The sequence below is a fragment of the Saimiri boliviensis genome, chromosome 10, assembly GCF_048565385.1.
Source record: "Saimiri boliviensis isolate mSaiBol1 chromosome 10, mSaiBol1.pri, whole genome shotgun sequence".
In the NCBI taxonomy this organism is placed as follows: Eukaryota; Metazoa; Chordata; class Mammalia; order Primates; family Cebidae; genus Saimiri; species Saimiri boliviensis.
Window position 1 is genome coordinate 21,921,896 of NC_133458.1, and position 16,579 is coordinate 21,938,474.

Consider the following 16,579-nt stretch of genomic DNA (forward strand, 5'->3'; position numbering starts at 1 on the left):
TCCTAGCACTTTGGGAGGTTTAAGGAGCTTGAGTACAGGAGTTCAAGACTAGCCTGGGCCACATGGCAAAACCCTATCTATACTTAAAAAAAATAGCTGGGCATGGTGGCGTGTGCCTATAGTCTCTGCTACTCATGAGACTGAAGTGGGAGGACCACCAGCGCCTGGGAGGGTAGAGGCTGTAGTATGCCATGATGGTGCCACTGCACTCCAGCATGAGCAACAGAGTGAAACCTTGTCTCAAAAAAGAAAAAGAAAAAAGATAACAAAGATAGCTGCAACAGACAGCTATCTTCAATCTGTCTTGAGTTTGACCAATTATAGTAAATACCTTTTAGTTTGTTTGTTTTTCGAGACAGGGTCTTGCTGTCACCCAGGCTGGAATGCAGTGAGGCAATCACAGCTCACTATAGCCTCAAACTCCTGGGTTCAGGCAACCTCCTGCCACAGCTTCTCTAGTAGCTAGGATTAAAGGCGGGCACCACCAGACCTGGCTAATTTTGTATTTTTTTTGTAGAGCTGGGGTGTCACTATGTTGCCCAGGCTCATCTTGAAATCCTGGCCTCAAGTGATCCTCCCTCCTCAGCCTCCCCAAAGTGTGGAGATTACAGGTATGATCCACTGCACTCGGCCAGTAATCTTTTTACTAATTACAAATGAAGGGACATTATAAATTTTTCCAAATTACTAAACACATATTTTTAACATGTAGTTTAGTCAGTTGAGAAATACATTGATGTTCCTTAACGTTTAGGGATACCTCTAGCAAGTCACATTGATTCACTCATTCACCATGTGTGAGGTATTGGAAAGATCACACTGTAGTGAGGAAAAACATTAACCATAATCATACATAAAGGTAAAATCCAATTGTGTTCAGGATACGAAGGAGAGGTAGCCAAGGCAAGAGGTCACATAACAGAGGAATCTGACCTAGCCAGACAGGCAAGAGGAGAGAGTTATCCTTGAGGAAGTAATAACTAGCCTGAAATCTGAAGGACAAAAGTGGGAGCTGGCTGGGAGCGGTGGCTCACGCCTGTAATCCCAGCACTTTGGGAGGCCGAGGCGGGCAGATCACAAGGTCAGGAGACCAAGACCATTCTTGCCAACATGGTGAAACCCCGTCTCTACTAAAAAAACAAAAATTAGCTGGGCATGGTGGCACATGCCTGTAGTCCCAGCTACTCAGGAGGCTGAGGCAGGAGAATCACTTGAACCAGGGAGGCAGAGGTTGCAGTGAACCAAAATGATGTCACTGCACTCCAGCCTGGTAACAGAGTAAGAGTCTCAAAAAAAAAGGGAGGGGGGGAGCGGTTAACTGACAGGGGAGAGGTGAAGACACCCATTCCAGGAAGAGGACAACCTGTGGGTTTCTAAGGCAAGAGGGAATGCAGCATGTCAAAGAACTTGAAAGGCCAAGAGAGCTGCAGTGCAGAAAACAGGTTTGGCAAGGTCACCACGCAGGCCTCAGTCACCCATGTTAAAGGACTGTGGTCTTTACTCTAAAAGATCAAGCCAGAGGAAGATTTAAAATATAGGTGCTTTTTGCTCATTCCTGTAATCCCAGCACCTAGGGAGGCCAAGGCGGGTGAATCATTTGAGGTCAGGAGACTAGCCTGGCCAACATGGTGAAACCCCATCTCTAATAAAAATACAAAAATTAGCTAGGTGTGGTGGCAGTCACCTGTAATCCCAGCTACTCAGGAGGCTGAGAGAGGAGAGTCACTTGAACCTGGGAGGCAGAAGTTGCAGAGGGCCAAGATCACGCCATCGCATTCCAGTTTGGGCAACAGTGAGACTCTGTCTCAAAAAAACAAAACAGAAACAAAATAGGGACTTTCTGAACTAGAAGAAACATGTTAACCCTATTCAGAGACCAGAATGGGTGAAGGTATGAAAATGGAGACAGTGGGCTGGGCACGGTAGCTCAGGCCTGTAATCCCAGCTACTAGGGAGGCTGAGGCAGGAGAATCGTTTCAACTTGGGAGGCAGAGGCTGCAGTGAGCCCAGACTGTGCCACTGCACTCCAGCCTAGGCAACTGAGGGGAGGGAGGGGGAGAAAGAAGGAGGTAGAGAACGAGGGAGGGAAGGAGGGAGGAAGGGAGGGCATAGAGTCAGTGAATACTAACAAATCTTGTGAAAGGTTTAACTAGGGACTGGGTGCAGTGACTCTCATCTGTAATCCCAGCACCCTTTGGGAGGCTGAGGCAGGTGGATCACGAGGTCAGGAGATCAAGACCATCCTGGCCAACATGGTAAAACCCCATCTCTACTAAAATTTTTTTTAAAAAGTAGCTGGATATGGTGGTGGGCACCAGTAATACCAGCTACTCAGGAGGCTGAGGCAGGAGAATCGCTTGAACCTGTGGACTGTTAAGAGATAGAGAATGCAGTGAGCTGAGATTGCACCACAGTACTCCAGCCTGGGTGACAGAGACTCTGTCTCAAAAAAAAAAAAAAAAAGAAAAGAAAAGAAAAGAAAGATTTGACTAGGAAAAGAACAGTAAGTGAAGTGAGGCATGAGATCATTAGTGGAGAGAAAGGAAAGAGCAAGAGAAAGATGTGAATATACAAGACAAAAAAGGGGTAATAGGAAAAGAACATGAAGGGTGGAATTTACATTAGATAGACAGAGGTAAATTGATTCAATAAGGTGCAGACACACCTAGGTTTTTAGGTTTGAGAGTAAATAAAGGGAGTTCATGCATGTTGCTTCCTATTTTCTCTCTGACTAGAAGTCTGAGGGTTTTGTTAGTTGCAGGTTAAAGATTCGAGGAGTGTGGAAAGGTATGAAGTAGTCACTACTGTGAATGGACAGGGGTCACTAGACTATCACAGAAGGACTGCCAAGCAGTGTTAATAGTTGCTTATTCACAAGTCTGTGAGTGTATCTACTCAGCCAGGTTGGTACAGGTCACAAAGCTAGTTAAGTCATACAGCTTAAATACAAGCAAAGGTCTTTTTTTAAATTTATTTTTTGAGACAACAGTCTTGCTCAGTTACCTAAGCTAAAGTGCAATGGCACGGTATCGGCTCACTGCAACCTCCACCACCCAGGTTCAAATAATTCTCCTTCCTCAGTCTCCTGAGTAGCTGGGACTACAGGTACCCGCCATCATGGCCAGCTAATTTGGTATTTTTGTAAAGATGCGGTTTCACCATGTTGGCCAGGCTGGGTCTCAGGTGATCCACCCACCTCGGCCTCCCAAAGTACTGGGATTACAGGCATGAGCCACCGTGCCTGGCCAAACATGTATCTTAGAACTCTATGATCTCTGTATTTTTTCCTCTACAACTTTAAGATGTTTGATTTTTTAAAACTGTAAGAAGCACATAACATAGAATGCAATCTCAACAAATTTTAAGTGTACAGTTCAGCAGTGGTAAGTATATTCACATTGTGCAATAGATCTTCACAGCTGTTTTCATCTTGCAAAACAGAAACTCTATGCCCCATAAACAACTCCCCATTTTCCCCTTTCCCAGCTTCTGGCAACTACCATTCTACTTTCTGTTCCTGTGAGTTTGACTACTTACTTCAGATACCTCATATGAGTGGAAACATGCAGTATTTGTCTCTTATGACTGGATTATTTCACTTAGTACGTCCTCAAGATTCATCCACATTGTATCATGTGACAGGATTTCCTTCCCTTTTTAAGGCTGCATAATATTCCATTGTGTGTATATGCCACATTTCCTTTATCCATTCAACCCATTCCTTCCCTAAGTTATTTGTTTTTTAAAAAAACCATTCTCCTGACTCTTGGCTTTCAAAAATGTTTCCTATGATGCCAGTTAAACATTCCTGACACAAGGCTTTATTATACAATGTATACACTCTTTGTTGCTGTTGGCTACTCCTTTTCCCTCCAATGATTCATTTGATAATTATAATAGCTTAGGGCCAGTATGTACTAAAGAAATGTATATAGGCCAGGCACAGTGGCTCACGCCTATAATCCCAGCACTTTGGGAGGCCTAGGTACTAGGATCACCTGAGGTCAGGAGTTTGAGAACAGCCTGGCCAACATGGTAAAAGCCTGTCTCTATTAAAAACACAAAGGAATTAGCCAGGCACCTTAGTGAGTTCCTGTAATTCCAGTTTCTCCAGAGGCTGAAGCAGGAGAATCGTTTGAACCTGGGAGGTGGAGGTTGCAGTGAGCTAAGATCATGCCTCCAGCCTAGGTGATGGGGCGAGACTCCATCACCAAAAAAAAAAAAGAAAAAGGAAAAAGAAAAAAGAAATGTATATACTCTGCGTGCTGGCTCACACCTGTAACCCTACCACTTTGGGAGGCAGAGGGGGAAGGATTGTTTCAAGTTAGGAGTTTGGGATCAGCCTGGGCAGCACAGTGAAATGCAGGCTCTACAAAAAATAAAAAACAATTAACTGGGCATAGCAGCACACATACTCCAGAGGCCGAGGTGGGAAGATTGCTTGACCTGGGTGTTGGAGGCTGCAGTAAACTGTGATTACGCCACTGCACTCCAGCCTGGGAGACAGAGTGTGACTCCATCTCAAAAGATAAAAAATAAAGAAATATATTAGGCCAGGTGTGGTGGGCAACTCAGGCCTGTAATCCCAGCACTTTGGAAGGCCGAGGTGGCCAGATCACCTGAAATCCGGTGTTCGAGACCAGCCTGGCCAACATAGAGAAACCCTGCCTCTACTAAAAATACAAAAGTTAGCTCAGCATGGTGGTGTGCACCTGTAATCCCAGCTACTTGGGAGGTTGAAGCAGAATTGCCTGAACCCAGGAGGCAGAGGTATGGCGAGCAGGGATGGCATCACTGCACTCCAGCCTGGGCAACACACCAAGACTCCATTTCAAAAAAAGAAAATTAAAAACTAAAATAGCCGGGCGCGGTGGCTCAAGCCTGTAATCCCAGCACTTTGGGAGGCCGAGGCGGGTGGATCACGAGGTCAAGAGATCGAGACCATCCTGGTCAACATGGTGAAACCCCGTCTCTACTAAAAATACAAAAAATTAGCTGGGCATGGTTGCACGTGCCTGTAATCCCAGCCACTCAGGAGGCTGAGGCAGGAGAATTGCTTGAACCCAGGAGGCGGAGGTTGCGGTGAGCTGGGATCGTGCCATTGCACTCCAGCCTGGGTAACAAGAGCGAAACTCCGTCTCAAAAAAAAACTAAAATAAACTAAAATGTATTTTATATAACCAAATATATAACATGCAAGCCTTGCTTTTAAGCATATCTAACTGGAAGGGAAGAATAGCAATATTAATCACATAACTTCTTTATTATTTAAGTCTAATGTCATAAAATGAATTGGGTTGTGCTTAAGTAGTAGCATTAAGTAGTTTAAGCACCTAAACCTGGCTTAGAATCATTAGATGTTTAACTCTGGAGATATTACATAACAATTTGAAGCCTCTATTTCCAAATCTGTAAAATGGAGTATTTAATAGCAACTACTCCAAAGGTGTGGAAAGGGTACTGAATGACATAAGCACCATACTTAAGTCCAATGCTGGGATCTAGTATGTGTTCAGTAAACACAGCCTTAATTATAACATAGCGTTTCTGAAATGATTTGATCTACAAAACAGATTTAGACAACATTTTAAGAATATCAGTCCTGTGGAAAATAGAACCAATCCAAAAAAAAAAGACTCTAAAGAAACAGAAAATGCACCCAGGAAAGAGGTTTTTTTTGTTTTTTGGGTTTTTTTTGAGACAGGGTTTCACCATGTTGGACAGGGTGGTCTCAATCTCTTGATCTCTTGATCCACCCGCCTCGGTCTCCCAAAGTGCTGGGATTACAGGCGTGAGCCACTGAGCCCGGCCCTTTAAGTGAGATTCTTAAAAGAATTTACCACACAGATAGTCTCTTAATCTTGCTCGCGAAGTTCAGAGCATTTCAATCGAAGCATTAAAATTCTTTTTTTTTTTTTTTTTTTTTGAGACGGAGTTTCGCTCTTGTTACCCAGGCTGGAGTGCAATGGCGCGATCTCGGCTCACCGCAACCTCCGCCTCCTGAGTTCAGGCAATTCTCCTGCCTCAGCCTCCGGAGTAGCTGGGATTACAGGCACGCGCCACCATGCTCAGCTAATTTTTTGCACCTTTAGTAGAGACGGGGTTTCACCATGTTGACCAGGATGGTCTCGATCTCTTGACCTCGTGATCCACCCAAGCATTAAAATTCTAAGCGCGAAATTCGCTTCCCGGACTGCTCTACCCATGCCGGACTTTTGGCATCCTTGCCCCGCCTACTATGCGACACTAGCGTACCCCAGGAAATATGACAATCAAAATGCACTCACTCATTCACCACTGGAAGACGGTACCGCCCGAATTGAGAATTACCAAAAGCGGATCCACCCCCAAATCTTCCTAAATTCCTTCACTGCCTTCCAGATTCAATTCCACCCCGAAAATCTACAGCTCCAAAGGTACAACAACATCCAGGACCGGACCAAATCCGCAGAGTTGGGAGACATCCGCTGAAGTCCCGCCACCCTCTTCCTGACCACCTTTCTGATGGCCGACTTCATGATCAGGGGTATTCGCTGCCTTACAAGATCCCCCAACCTATAAGGAACTCCCGCGCCTACTCTGAGGTGCGAGTTTTCAGCCTCCGCGCATAGCTGGAAAATATCTGGGATCCTCCGGCTTCACTGCCTAAGATTTGACGCGCATCCCGGCAAAACCTGACCAGAGAGGCACAGTGAAACTTGGGGGCAAGAGGGACCAGGCTCAGCCTTGGGCTGTGAGAGATTGCACACGTGGGTCCAGCGGCCCAAGCCTCACTGCCTTGACTCTCAAACCCCAACTCGAGGGCTACAGTCGCAGCGCCGACGCGCGCCATTCAAACCGAGGAGGGGTGGGACTCTAGGCCCAGAGCTAGAGAAAAGCAGGCACCGCACATAAGTGGAGTCCTGGACTCCGAGAAACCCCACGGCCTGGTCTCTCCCTGAAGAACCGGTCATCGCTCAGCTCAATCGTCTCCTTTCTGTCTGGCCCCACTTACCCGAATTTACCGCCAAAGGCGTCGCCATCTTGAAGGCGCACTAACAGAGTTCTTCTGCCGCAAGAAGGCCCCAGGAAAGGGTGAGGCTGCCTTGAACGAAGCCTGAACAGAAAGGCACCATGCTCTCCCCTCCACGCTGGGCCGTCCCAGGCGTACAAACGGCTCCAGAATCTGCTCTGGGTCACAAACATCAATTTTGACTGGGATTATTCCCATTCAAATAAGGCGAGGGCAACCACTTCAGAGACACGAGGTCCTCGATCCGACGTTCATCATGCAGTGCACCCTGGGACTTGTAGTTTCTTTCTAATGATGAGTTGGTTAAGTGGGGAGGAAAAAGTAAAGTGGAAAAGAAAAAGATATTCTGAGAGCAGTTATTAAAACGATGCCCACTTATGACATTATAAAAGCCATAAATTCAAATCATAATCTCCGTTTCAAGTTAAATCTTAAATCTTCCTTACAGTGGGGAGTGGAGTAAGGTGTGAGGTGTCTACACATCCAAAAGCCATTGACCAGTTACAAATCAAGTTTCTGTGACATTTCAACTTACCAAGTATATTGTGTCAACATAGTTGTGTAGAGCGAAGCAAATCATAATTTTTAGCTATGAAATTTTCAAACTGGTACAAAATTAGAATAGTGAACACCCAGCATCAATAACATGGCCAATTTCCCACCACGCAGCCCCAACCCACCCTTAGCACCTCAATACCCTACCCTGCCGCGCCCGATTATTTTGAAACAAATTCCAGACTTAACGTTTTATAATTACCAAGTATTTTTCTACCTGAGCACCCAAAGTAGCTGAACTCTCTTTCTTCAGCTGTTAAATTTTAGTTGGCTGATCTTCAAACTAAAATATAACTGTTTATTACGAATTTTGGCCGGGCATGGTGGCTCCCGCCTGTAATCCCAGCACTTTAGGAGGTGGAGGCGGGTGGATCACTTGAGGTCAGGAGTTCCAGACCAGTCTGACCAACAGGGAGAAACCCCGTCTCTACTAAACATACAAAATTAGCTGGGCGTGGTGGCCGGGGCCTGTGATCCCAGCTACTCCGCAGGCTGACGCAGGAGAATCACTTGAACCTGGGAGGCAGAGGTTGCAGCGAGCCAAGATCACGTTATTGCACTCCGGCGAGAGAAACTCCATATCAAAAACAAACAAACAAACAAATTACAGCCATTATCTTCGTTTAATCCCGGCAAACCATTCTATTGGAGAAATAATATAATTATAGCTATTTATGTCAGAGACACTCCATGTGCCTTACGATCTCATTGTATCAACTCTCCATTATTCCCATGTCACCGTGGAAATCAGAATCAAGTAATTTACACAAAAGCATAGAGTATGTTGTTAAGAATATCCAGAACTGGCAGGGTGCGGTGGCTCATGCTTGTAATCCCAGCACTTTGGGAGGCCAAGGCGGGCAGATCACTTAAGGTTAGGTCTTCAAGACCAGCCTGGCCAGCATGGTGAAACCTCATCTCTACCAAAAATACAAAAATTAGCCAGGCATGGCGATACGCACCTATAACCCCAGCTACTCAGCTGCTGAGGCAGGAGAATCCCTTCAACCCAGGAGATAGAGGCTGCAGTGAGCTGAGATCATATCACTGCACTCCAGCCTAGGCAACAGAGTTCCTGAGACTCCATTTCAAAAAAAAAAAAAAAAAATGAATATCCACAACATTTATTCTTTTAAACAAATAATATCATGTGATGCAATATATATTAGGTGAAACACAAAAGTCACTAGTGGTTTTTTTCTGAAAGTTATTGTTATATAGAGACAAATGCCAAACTACAATTAAAGTGGTTTTAAGGAGTAGAGAAGAGAGAAAGTAAGGGCAAAGGAATTTTTCAAGAAGTTTATCATGAAACTGAGAAGAATATTGAGCAGGAACTTGACAGGAAGTGGCATTCAAAGATTTCTCTCTCAGCACAACTATTACGAGCCTTCCCCTCTCCACACGCACTTTTTAAGCCCACACACTTCCCTCTCAGTAGATGACTGGTTTCTATAACTCTTTAACTCTTTAACTTCCAAATCCTCTTCTCCCATCATTACACTTTACAAGCATTCTCTCACAGGATTCCTCAGTTCCTAGCAATTGGGATATACCCATCACAAGCCTTTCTAAAACTGCTCTTGGTATGTTTACCAGTAATCACTCATCGAATTCCATGGGGTACTTTTCGAATTATGATAATTACAGGCCAGGCCCAGTGGCTTATGCCTGTAATCCTAGCACTATGGGAGGCCGAGGTAGGTGGATCACCTGAGGTCAAGAGTTCAAGACCAGCCTGGCCAACGTGGCAAAACCTTGTCTCTACTAAAAATACAAAAATCAGCTGGGCATGGTGGTGGGTGCCTGTAATCCCAGCTACATAGGAGACTGAGGCAGGAGAATAGATTGAACCTTGGAGGCAGAGGTTGCAGTGAGCCGAGATCGCACCATTGCACTCCAGCCTGGACAGCAGAGTAAAAACTCTGTCTCAAAAAAAAAATGAAAATCATATTATCTCGTGGCTACTGGGGCACTCAGATGCTGAGGCAGGAGAATCCCTTCAACCCAGGAGATAAACCACTGATACTGGTTTTCTTCCTCTTCTTCCAGTCCTTTGAGTGTTCTAAGCGGATTTCTCTTCCTGCTCTATCCACTAAATGTAGCTCTTCCCCTGTGTTATCTCTAGTTTCTGTCCTTTCCATTCTACATGCTTTCTCTGGGACATCTTATGGGTTCTTACTACCACCTGCTTGGTGATGAATTCTGCATTTTTATCTCTAGTCTGGTCCTCTCTCTTAAGCCTCAGACTGGTAGATCCAACTGTCTACTTCATATCTGTATTGATTGTCACACAGGCATTTCAAAACCAACATTCTGAAACATAAGTGATTGCTTTTCCCCTAAAATTCTGCAACCTGTATCCACCCAGTTGCCAAAATCAGAAACCTGGGAGTCATTCTGTATTCTTCCTTCAATTGTCAAATCCTGTTCATTCTACCTCACAAATATTTCTGGAACTCTTTTCCTCTTCTCTGCTCTCTATGCCACTGTTTATGTCTCATCTTTTTTTTTTTTTTTAAGAGACGGGGTTTCACCATGTTGGCCAGGCTGGTCTTGAACTCCTGACCTCAAGTGATCTACCTGCCTTGGCCTCCCAAAGTGCTGGGATTACAAGCATGAGCCACCGCGTCCGGCCCAAGTCTCATCTTCTTAAACTTGGTATTTTGCAATAGCCTTCTCATTTGTCTTTCTTATTTCCATCTGATCTTTTCATGGAGTCCCAGGGTGATGTTAATTTTTTTTAATTTTATTAATTTTTTTATTTCAAGACATACTGTGTCACTGTGTCACTCTGTTGCTGGAGTGCAATGGCACAATCTTGGCTCACTGCAGCCTCTACCTCCCAGGTTGAAGCGATTCTCATGCCTCAGCCTCCTGAGTAGCTGGGATTACCAGGCGTACTTCACCACACCCAGCTAATTTTTGTATTTTTAGTAAAGAGGTTGTGGGCGGGGGGGGTCTGCCATGTTGGCCAGGCTGGTCTCGAACTCTTGACCTTAGCTTCCCAAAGTGTTGTGATTACAGGCATGAGCCTCCACCTCCGGTCTCAAAGTGATATTTAAATACAAAAAACACATGATGTGGTTGCTCTGATTGAAATTTCTCAATGATCTTCTATTACTAAGAGTATCATTTAAAATCTTCTTAGCAAGGGACTCATGACACTTCCTGATGTGGTTCAGCCTCATTCTTCAGCCTTCCACACTCTTCTTCAAGAGCGCTTTACTCTAATCACTCTGAACTATTTGTTATCCCCAAGTACAACATGCTTTCTTTTGCCATGTATCGATGTCTTTGCACCTGCTGCTATGTCCTCCTGAACTGCCCTTCCTTCCCTTCCTTTTCCATCTGTGACCACCCACCAAGTTAACCTCCAAACATGATCTGCCTTCCAAGTCTCAGGCCCTGCATTAATACTGCCTTTATAATGCTATCCTTGATCCTCTCCCCCAGCAAATTCGGGTGTTTCTTTGCCCACAGACCTATTGCACTTTTTCCCATCTCTATTACTGCCCAATGTGCTATGACAATTGTCTCCTCACTAACACTCTTAGCTTCTTGCGGTAGATTGTTATTAAAAGGCCCTCAGAGAATCACAGGTCCCTGAATTGAAGCCATTGTGCAATCATCTGCCACGTTGAATCCGGGTTGGCCTTTTGACTTGCTTGGATCAGAAGAATGCAGAGGAAGCGATGTTGGGGCAACTTCCAAACCCAGGATTCAAGAGACCTTGTTACTTCCTTTTTGCTCTTTTGCCCATGTAAGCAAACTCAAGCTTGTCTTTTTGAGGATGAAAGACCATGAGGAGACAGGCCTAGCCAGCCCTTAGCCATTTCAGACCTTGGCTGAAATGTTGAGCATTAGTGAGGCCATCTTGGATCCTCAGTACTAGTGGAGCCACCAGCTGACTATAAATGCCTGAGTCCAGACCAGATTGCAGAATTATGAGCAAGTAAATGGCTATTGTTTTAAGTCACCGTTTTGTGGTTTGTTATGCCCAAGAAAAAACTGATACACTCCTAGAAAGCAACAGCTGTGTCTTTTCAAATTTATATTCCATGCTTCTACCCCATCTCTGGCTTGCAGTCACAATTCAAAAAAATAATTTGCAGATTTTGTTGCTTTCACTGCCTACGGGGAGAAACCACATACAATTGTGATGAAGTGCATGGGGCTTAGAGCCAGGCTTCCTGAATTCAAATTGTGTTTCACTTACTTATTAGCTATGAAACCCTCCTGAGTTTCTTGGTTTTTCCCTCTCTAAATAAGGTGGTAATATTAGTAACTATACAGGGTTATTAAGAAACTTATTTGTAAAGTCCTTAAAATATGTCTGACATGTAGTGCTACATGAGTATTTGTTAAATAAAAATAAACTATTTCTAAGGGCCAAATAGGTATAAATAGAGGTATAATTAGTTATTCAGGACTAGCTTAACTAAGTTGTTAGGGTGCACTGGAGACATGACAGCGCTCCGCAATTAAACAGTTGTGCCCCAGTCTAATTGATCCATTATTGGTACCTTCCCTCACTACCCTCAGTTAATTGAGCTTCAACCTATGCACAAAGTTCTTTGAGATCTTAAAATAAGGACAACTAATTATTATCTGGAGCCAGGGAAAAGAAAATTAGGGTAAATTACATGAAGTAAATTGCATTTGAAAGGACAAATGATAAGACTTTACATGGTCATGAAAGTGTTTGGGATAGGGAGTAGGGAAACAAACCAGTGAAAAAGTGACAAAGTTCAAGGTTTAGTATTTACAGAGCTATGACAACTCCTCTAGACAAGACTTAGACATTTAGATGAGTGTCAAGCTCTGTAATTTTCATCTCCTGCCCAATGGAGGACCCAAACATGACTGGTCCACCATTATGTTTTGACTCCCAGTCAGTGGCCAGCTATAGGCTGTAGTTGCAGAACTATTGACCTTGTGATACTGGCAGTATCTGATGGAATGGGAATCCACAGCACAGTGCAGCAAATGGATCCTGTGTAAGAGCTCCGTTCCATGGACCGGCTCTTCCTAGCAGCCTCCTAACTGGCCTTTCTGCCTCCAGTCTCACTTATTTCCAATTCACCTTCCACACTGGAACCCGAAGGATCATTTCCTCTTCGTAAGACCCTTCAAGTTCTTGTAGCTGCCCTCTGGCTGCCGTGTCACATCTTTCTTCCTTCATCCTATTAGATGGCTCGAAGTGAAGCTATGTTTGTACAAAGAACAAGAAAGCGTAGCCAAGGCAAGGTGGTTTACGCCTATAATCCCTGTACTTTGAAAGGCCAAGGCAAGCAGATCACCTGAGGTCAGGACTTCGAGACCAGCCTGGCCAACATGGTGAAACTCCATTTCTACTAAAAATACAAAAATTAGCCGGGCACGGTCGTGGGCGCCTGCTATACCAGCTACTTGGGATGCTGAGGTGGGAGAATTGCTTGAACTCAAGAGGCAGAGGTTGTAGTGAGCCGAGATTGCACCACTGCACTCCAGCCTGGGCAACAGAGTGAGACTCCATCTCAAAAAAGTAAAAAATAAAAAGAGGAATTTACCTGCACAAGCTCTCTCTTTTTATGTTAAAAAAAAAAAAAGAAAGAAAAGAAAAAAAAAGTAAAGCTGTTTTGTACGAAGAACGTGAAAGCATAGGCCAGGTGCTGTGGTTTAGCACTTTGGGTGGCCAAGGTGGGCAGATCACCTGAAAAATCAGGAGTTTGATAACAACCTGGTCAACATGGTAAAACCCCATCTCTACTAAAAATACAAAAATTAGCCAGGCACAGTGGTGTGCACCTATAATCCCAGCTACTTGGGAGGCTGAGGCATGAGAATCACTTGAACCCAGGAGGCAGAGGCTGCAGTGAGCCAAGATGGTGCCACTGTGCTCCAACCTGTGCAGCAGAGTGAGACTCCATCTCAAAAAACAAACAAACAAACAAAAACATTAATTGAAATAATAAACTACTGCACACTTCAGGACATAATGCAAACTCAGAATCTTTGTGGGTGCTATCTTCTCTTTCTAGATCACCTTTAGCTCCTTCTTCATCTGGTTAGTATTACTTGGCCATCAAGCCTCAACCCAAGCATCACCTTCTCCCACTTCATTCCTACTCCTAGATTGGATTAAATGCTCCTCCCATAATGTATTGTAATTTTTCATAACTCTGTTGGTCCCTCTGGATTGAAGCTCCACACAGAAGGATAGTGGTACCCAATAGGTAGCCAATAAAAGTTTGTTGAATGAATAAGGATGACAAAAGATCAAGCTGCTGTCTACTACCCATTGCCAGTAGTTGTAGTATTGTGGACTCTTTGAAGACTCTTCATAAGCCAACATCTCTGTTGCAAGTGTCTGAAAACTCTAGGATAAGAAAGTTGGGTCCCTCTTTTCCTGCTACATGAACTATCAGTGTGGATCTGAAGGAGGCAGGGTACTCCCTACTTCCTTCTATGTCAGGTCTTGGTCCTGACAAGGGCATGTGCCACCTCAGAGCATGACATAAAACAGGAAATCAGGTAGGGGTAGAGTAGTGTAAAAGTGCTGGTTGCAAAGTCAACTTTCATGATCAGAAAGAATCTGGGCCAGGTGCAGTGGCTCATGCCTATAATCCCAGCACATTGAGAGGCCAAGGTGGGTAGATCACTTGAGGCCAGGAGTTTAAGACCAGCCTGGCCAACACAATGAAAGCCCGTCTCTACCAAAAAATACAAAAATTTTTCGGGCATGGTGTCATATGCCTGTAGTCCCAGCTACTCAGGAGGCTCAGGAAGTAGAATTGCTTGAACCTAGGAGGCAGAGGTTCCAGTGAGCTGAGATTCTGCCACTGCACTCCAGCCTGGGTGACAGAAGGAGACTTTGTCTCAAAAAAAAAAAAAAAAAAAAAAAAAAAAAAAAAAAAAAAAGAAAAGAAAAGAAAGAAAAAGAAAAAGAAAAGAAAAGAAAGAATGTGGTTTGTATTCTGGAATTAGCATGAATACTTGGCTCTGGCCCTGGGCAGCAGTGTGTGGAGGAGAGTGGGGAGCTCCTGAGGAAAGCAGAAATTTGTCATTGCGCTGAAAGAGCAGAGCCTTCATCTTATCTGAAGGCTCAAATTGAAGCTATGTTTGTACAAGGAACAAGAAAACATTAACTGAAGTAAACTATTGTACTGTTCGGGATATGATGCGAACCCAGAAACAAGAGACAACAGAAAATATTACCAAGTGAAAACAAAAGCAAAAAGTAAGTAAATAAATTAGAGAAGGCTGGGCGCGGTGGCTCAAGCCTGTAATCCCAGCACTTTGGGAGGCCGAGGCGGGTGGATCACGAGGTCAAGAGATCGAGACCATCCTGGTCAACATGGTGAAACCCCGTCTCTACTAAAAATACAAAAAATTAGCTGGGCATGGTGGCGCGTGCCTGTAATCCCAGCTACTCAGGAGGCTGAGGCAGGAGAATTGCCTGAACCCAGGAGGCGGAGGTTGCGGTGAGCCGAGATCGCGCCATTGCACTCCAGCCTGGGTAACAAGAGCGAAACTCCGTCTCAAAAAAAAAAAAAAAAAAAAAAAAAAAAAAAAAAAAAAAAAAAAAATTAGAGAAAAAAGATTTTGTTTTTTGTTTGTTTGTTTGTTTGTTTGTTTGTTTTGAGATGCAGTCTCACTCCCAATCGCGCAGGCTGGAGTGCAGTGGCTCAATGTCAGCTCACTGCAACCTCCACCTCCCAGGTTCAAGCGATTCTCCTTCCTCAGCTTCCCAAGTAGTTGGGATTACGGGCATGTGCCACCATGCCTGACTAATTTTGTATTTTTAGTAGAGATGGATTTTCACCATGTTGGCCAGGCTGGTCTCCAACTCCTGACCTCAGGTGATCCACCCACCTCGGCCTCCCAAAGTGCTAGAATTACAGGCATGAGCCACTGCCCTCAGCCAAGAAAGATTTTTAAGAAAGATTCCAGAGTCACATGAAGCTGTGTGTGTACTATTTCTCTTCTTCCCTTGGCGATCTCGGAATCGAGATACATCAGGCTAGGCCAGTTCTTCAGTGATGTATATTTTGTGTCTTCTTTTCTCATGTCATAGAAAAGTTGAGATTTCAGGAAGAGAATGATCAACAATGGAAGGCATCTCGTGCTGGTGGAGTTGAGAAGAGACTCCTGAGACATACTGCCCTGAATTTAAATTTCTACTTCATCCATGACTTACCGTATGTTAGTGAGCAAGCTATTCAACTTTCGTGAGCCTAAATTTCCTCTTTGATTAAAATAGAAATAATATACTTTCCAATAATACTTGGATTGCTGTGAACAGTGAAATAACATGAATTTAACCTGAAGTACTCGTAATAGGATGATCCAACTGAAGAATGATGAAGGAAAAGTATAGGGATTAAAGAAAGAAAAAGAAAGAAAAAAAGGAGCTACTGAATAAAATGTCTGATAAAGATGTATTAATTCAGTACTAATAACAGTATAGCATTAGTGATTCTGTTAATGAAGTTCCCATGACAGTGTTAATCACATCGCACAATGACATACATTTTAAATTGTACATTTAGCAAGCACACAAGTGGTAATAAGACTAATTTAAATGCTTTCAAAATTTGGATAGAAAATTGATGTGTCTGCAGGAACTTGGAGTTGAATTTTACCATAATTTTAAGGTTTCAATCTCCAGCCATAAGCATGACAACTCCATAGCAAGGCAGTCACTTTAAAATTTAACTTAGGCTGGCGTGGTGGCTCATGCCTGTAATCCCAGCACTTTGGGAGGTCGAGGAGGGCGGATCACGACGTCAGGAAATCAAGACTCTCCCATCCAACATGGTGAAACCCCATCTCTACCAAAAAATACAAAAATTAGCCCGGCATCATAGTGCGTGCCTGTAGTCCCAGCTACTTTGGAGGCTGAGGCAGGAGAATTGCTTGAACCTGGAGGTTGTGGTGAGCTGAGATCACACCATTGCACTCCAGCCTGGGCAACAAGAGTGAAAGTCTGTCTCAAGAAAAGAAAGAAATATTTTTGCTTCTTGGTTT

General features: G+C 44.0%; 1 protein-coding gene across 1 annotated transcript in view; it reads right to left on the bottom strand.

Moving 5' to 3' along the window:
• Nucleotides 1-7,235, bottom strand: part of NUP205 (nucleoporin 205) — a 93,996-nt gene extending 86,761 nt beyond the window's left edge. The window contains exon 1 of the mRNA XM_003920971.4: nucleotides 6,995-7,235. Coding sequence (XP_003921020.1) covers nucleotides 6,995-7,022 — 28 coding nt within the window. The 5' untranslated portion in view covers nucleotides 7,023-7,235. The remainder of the gene's footprint in view (nucleotides 1-6,994) is intronic.
• Nucleotides 7,236-16,579: the final 9,344 nt, after the last annotated feature.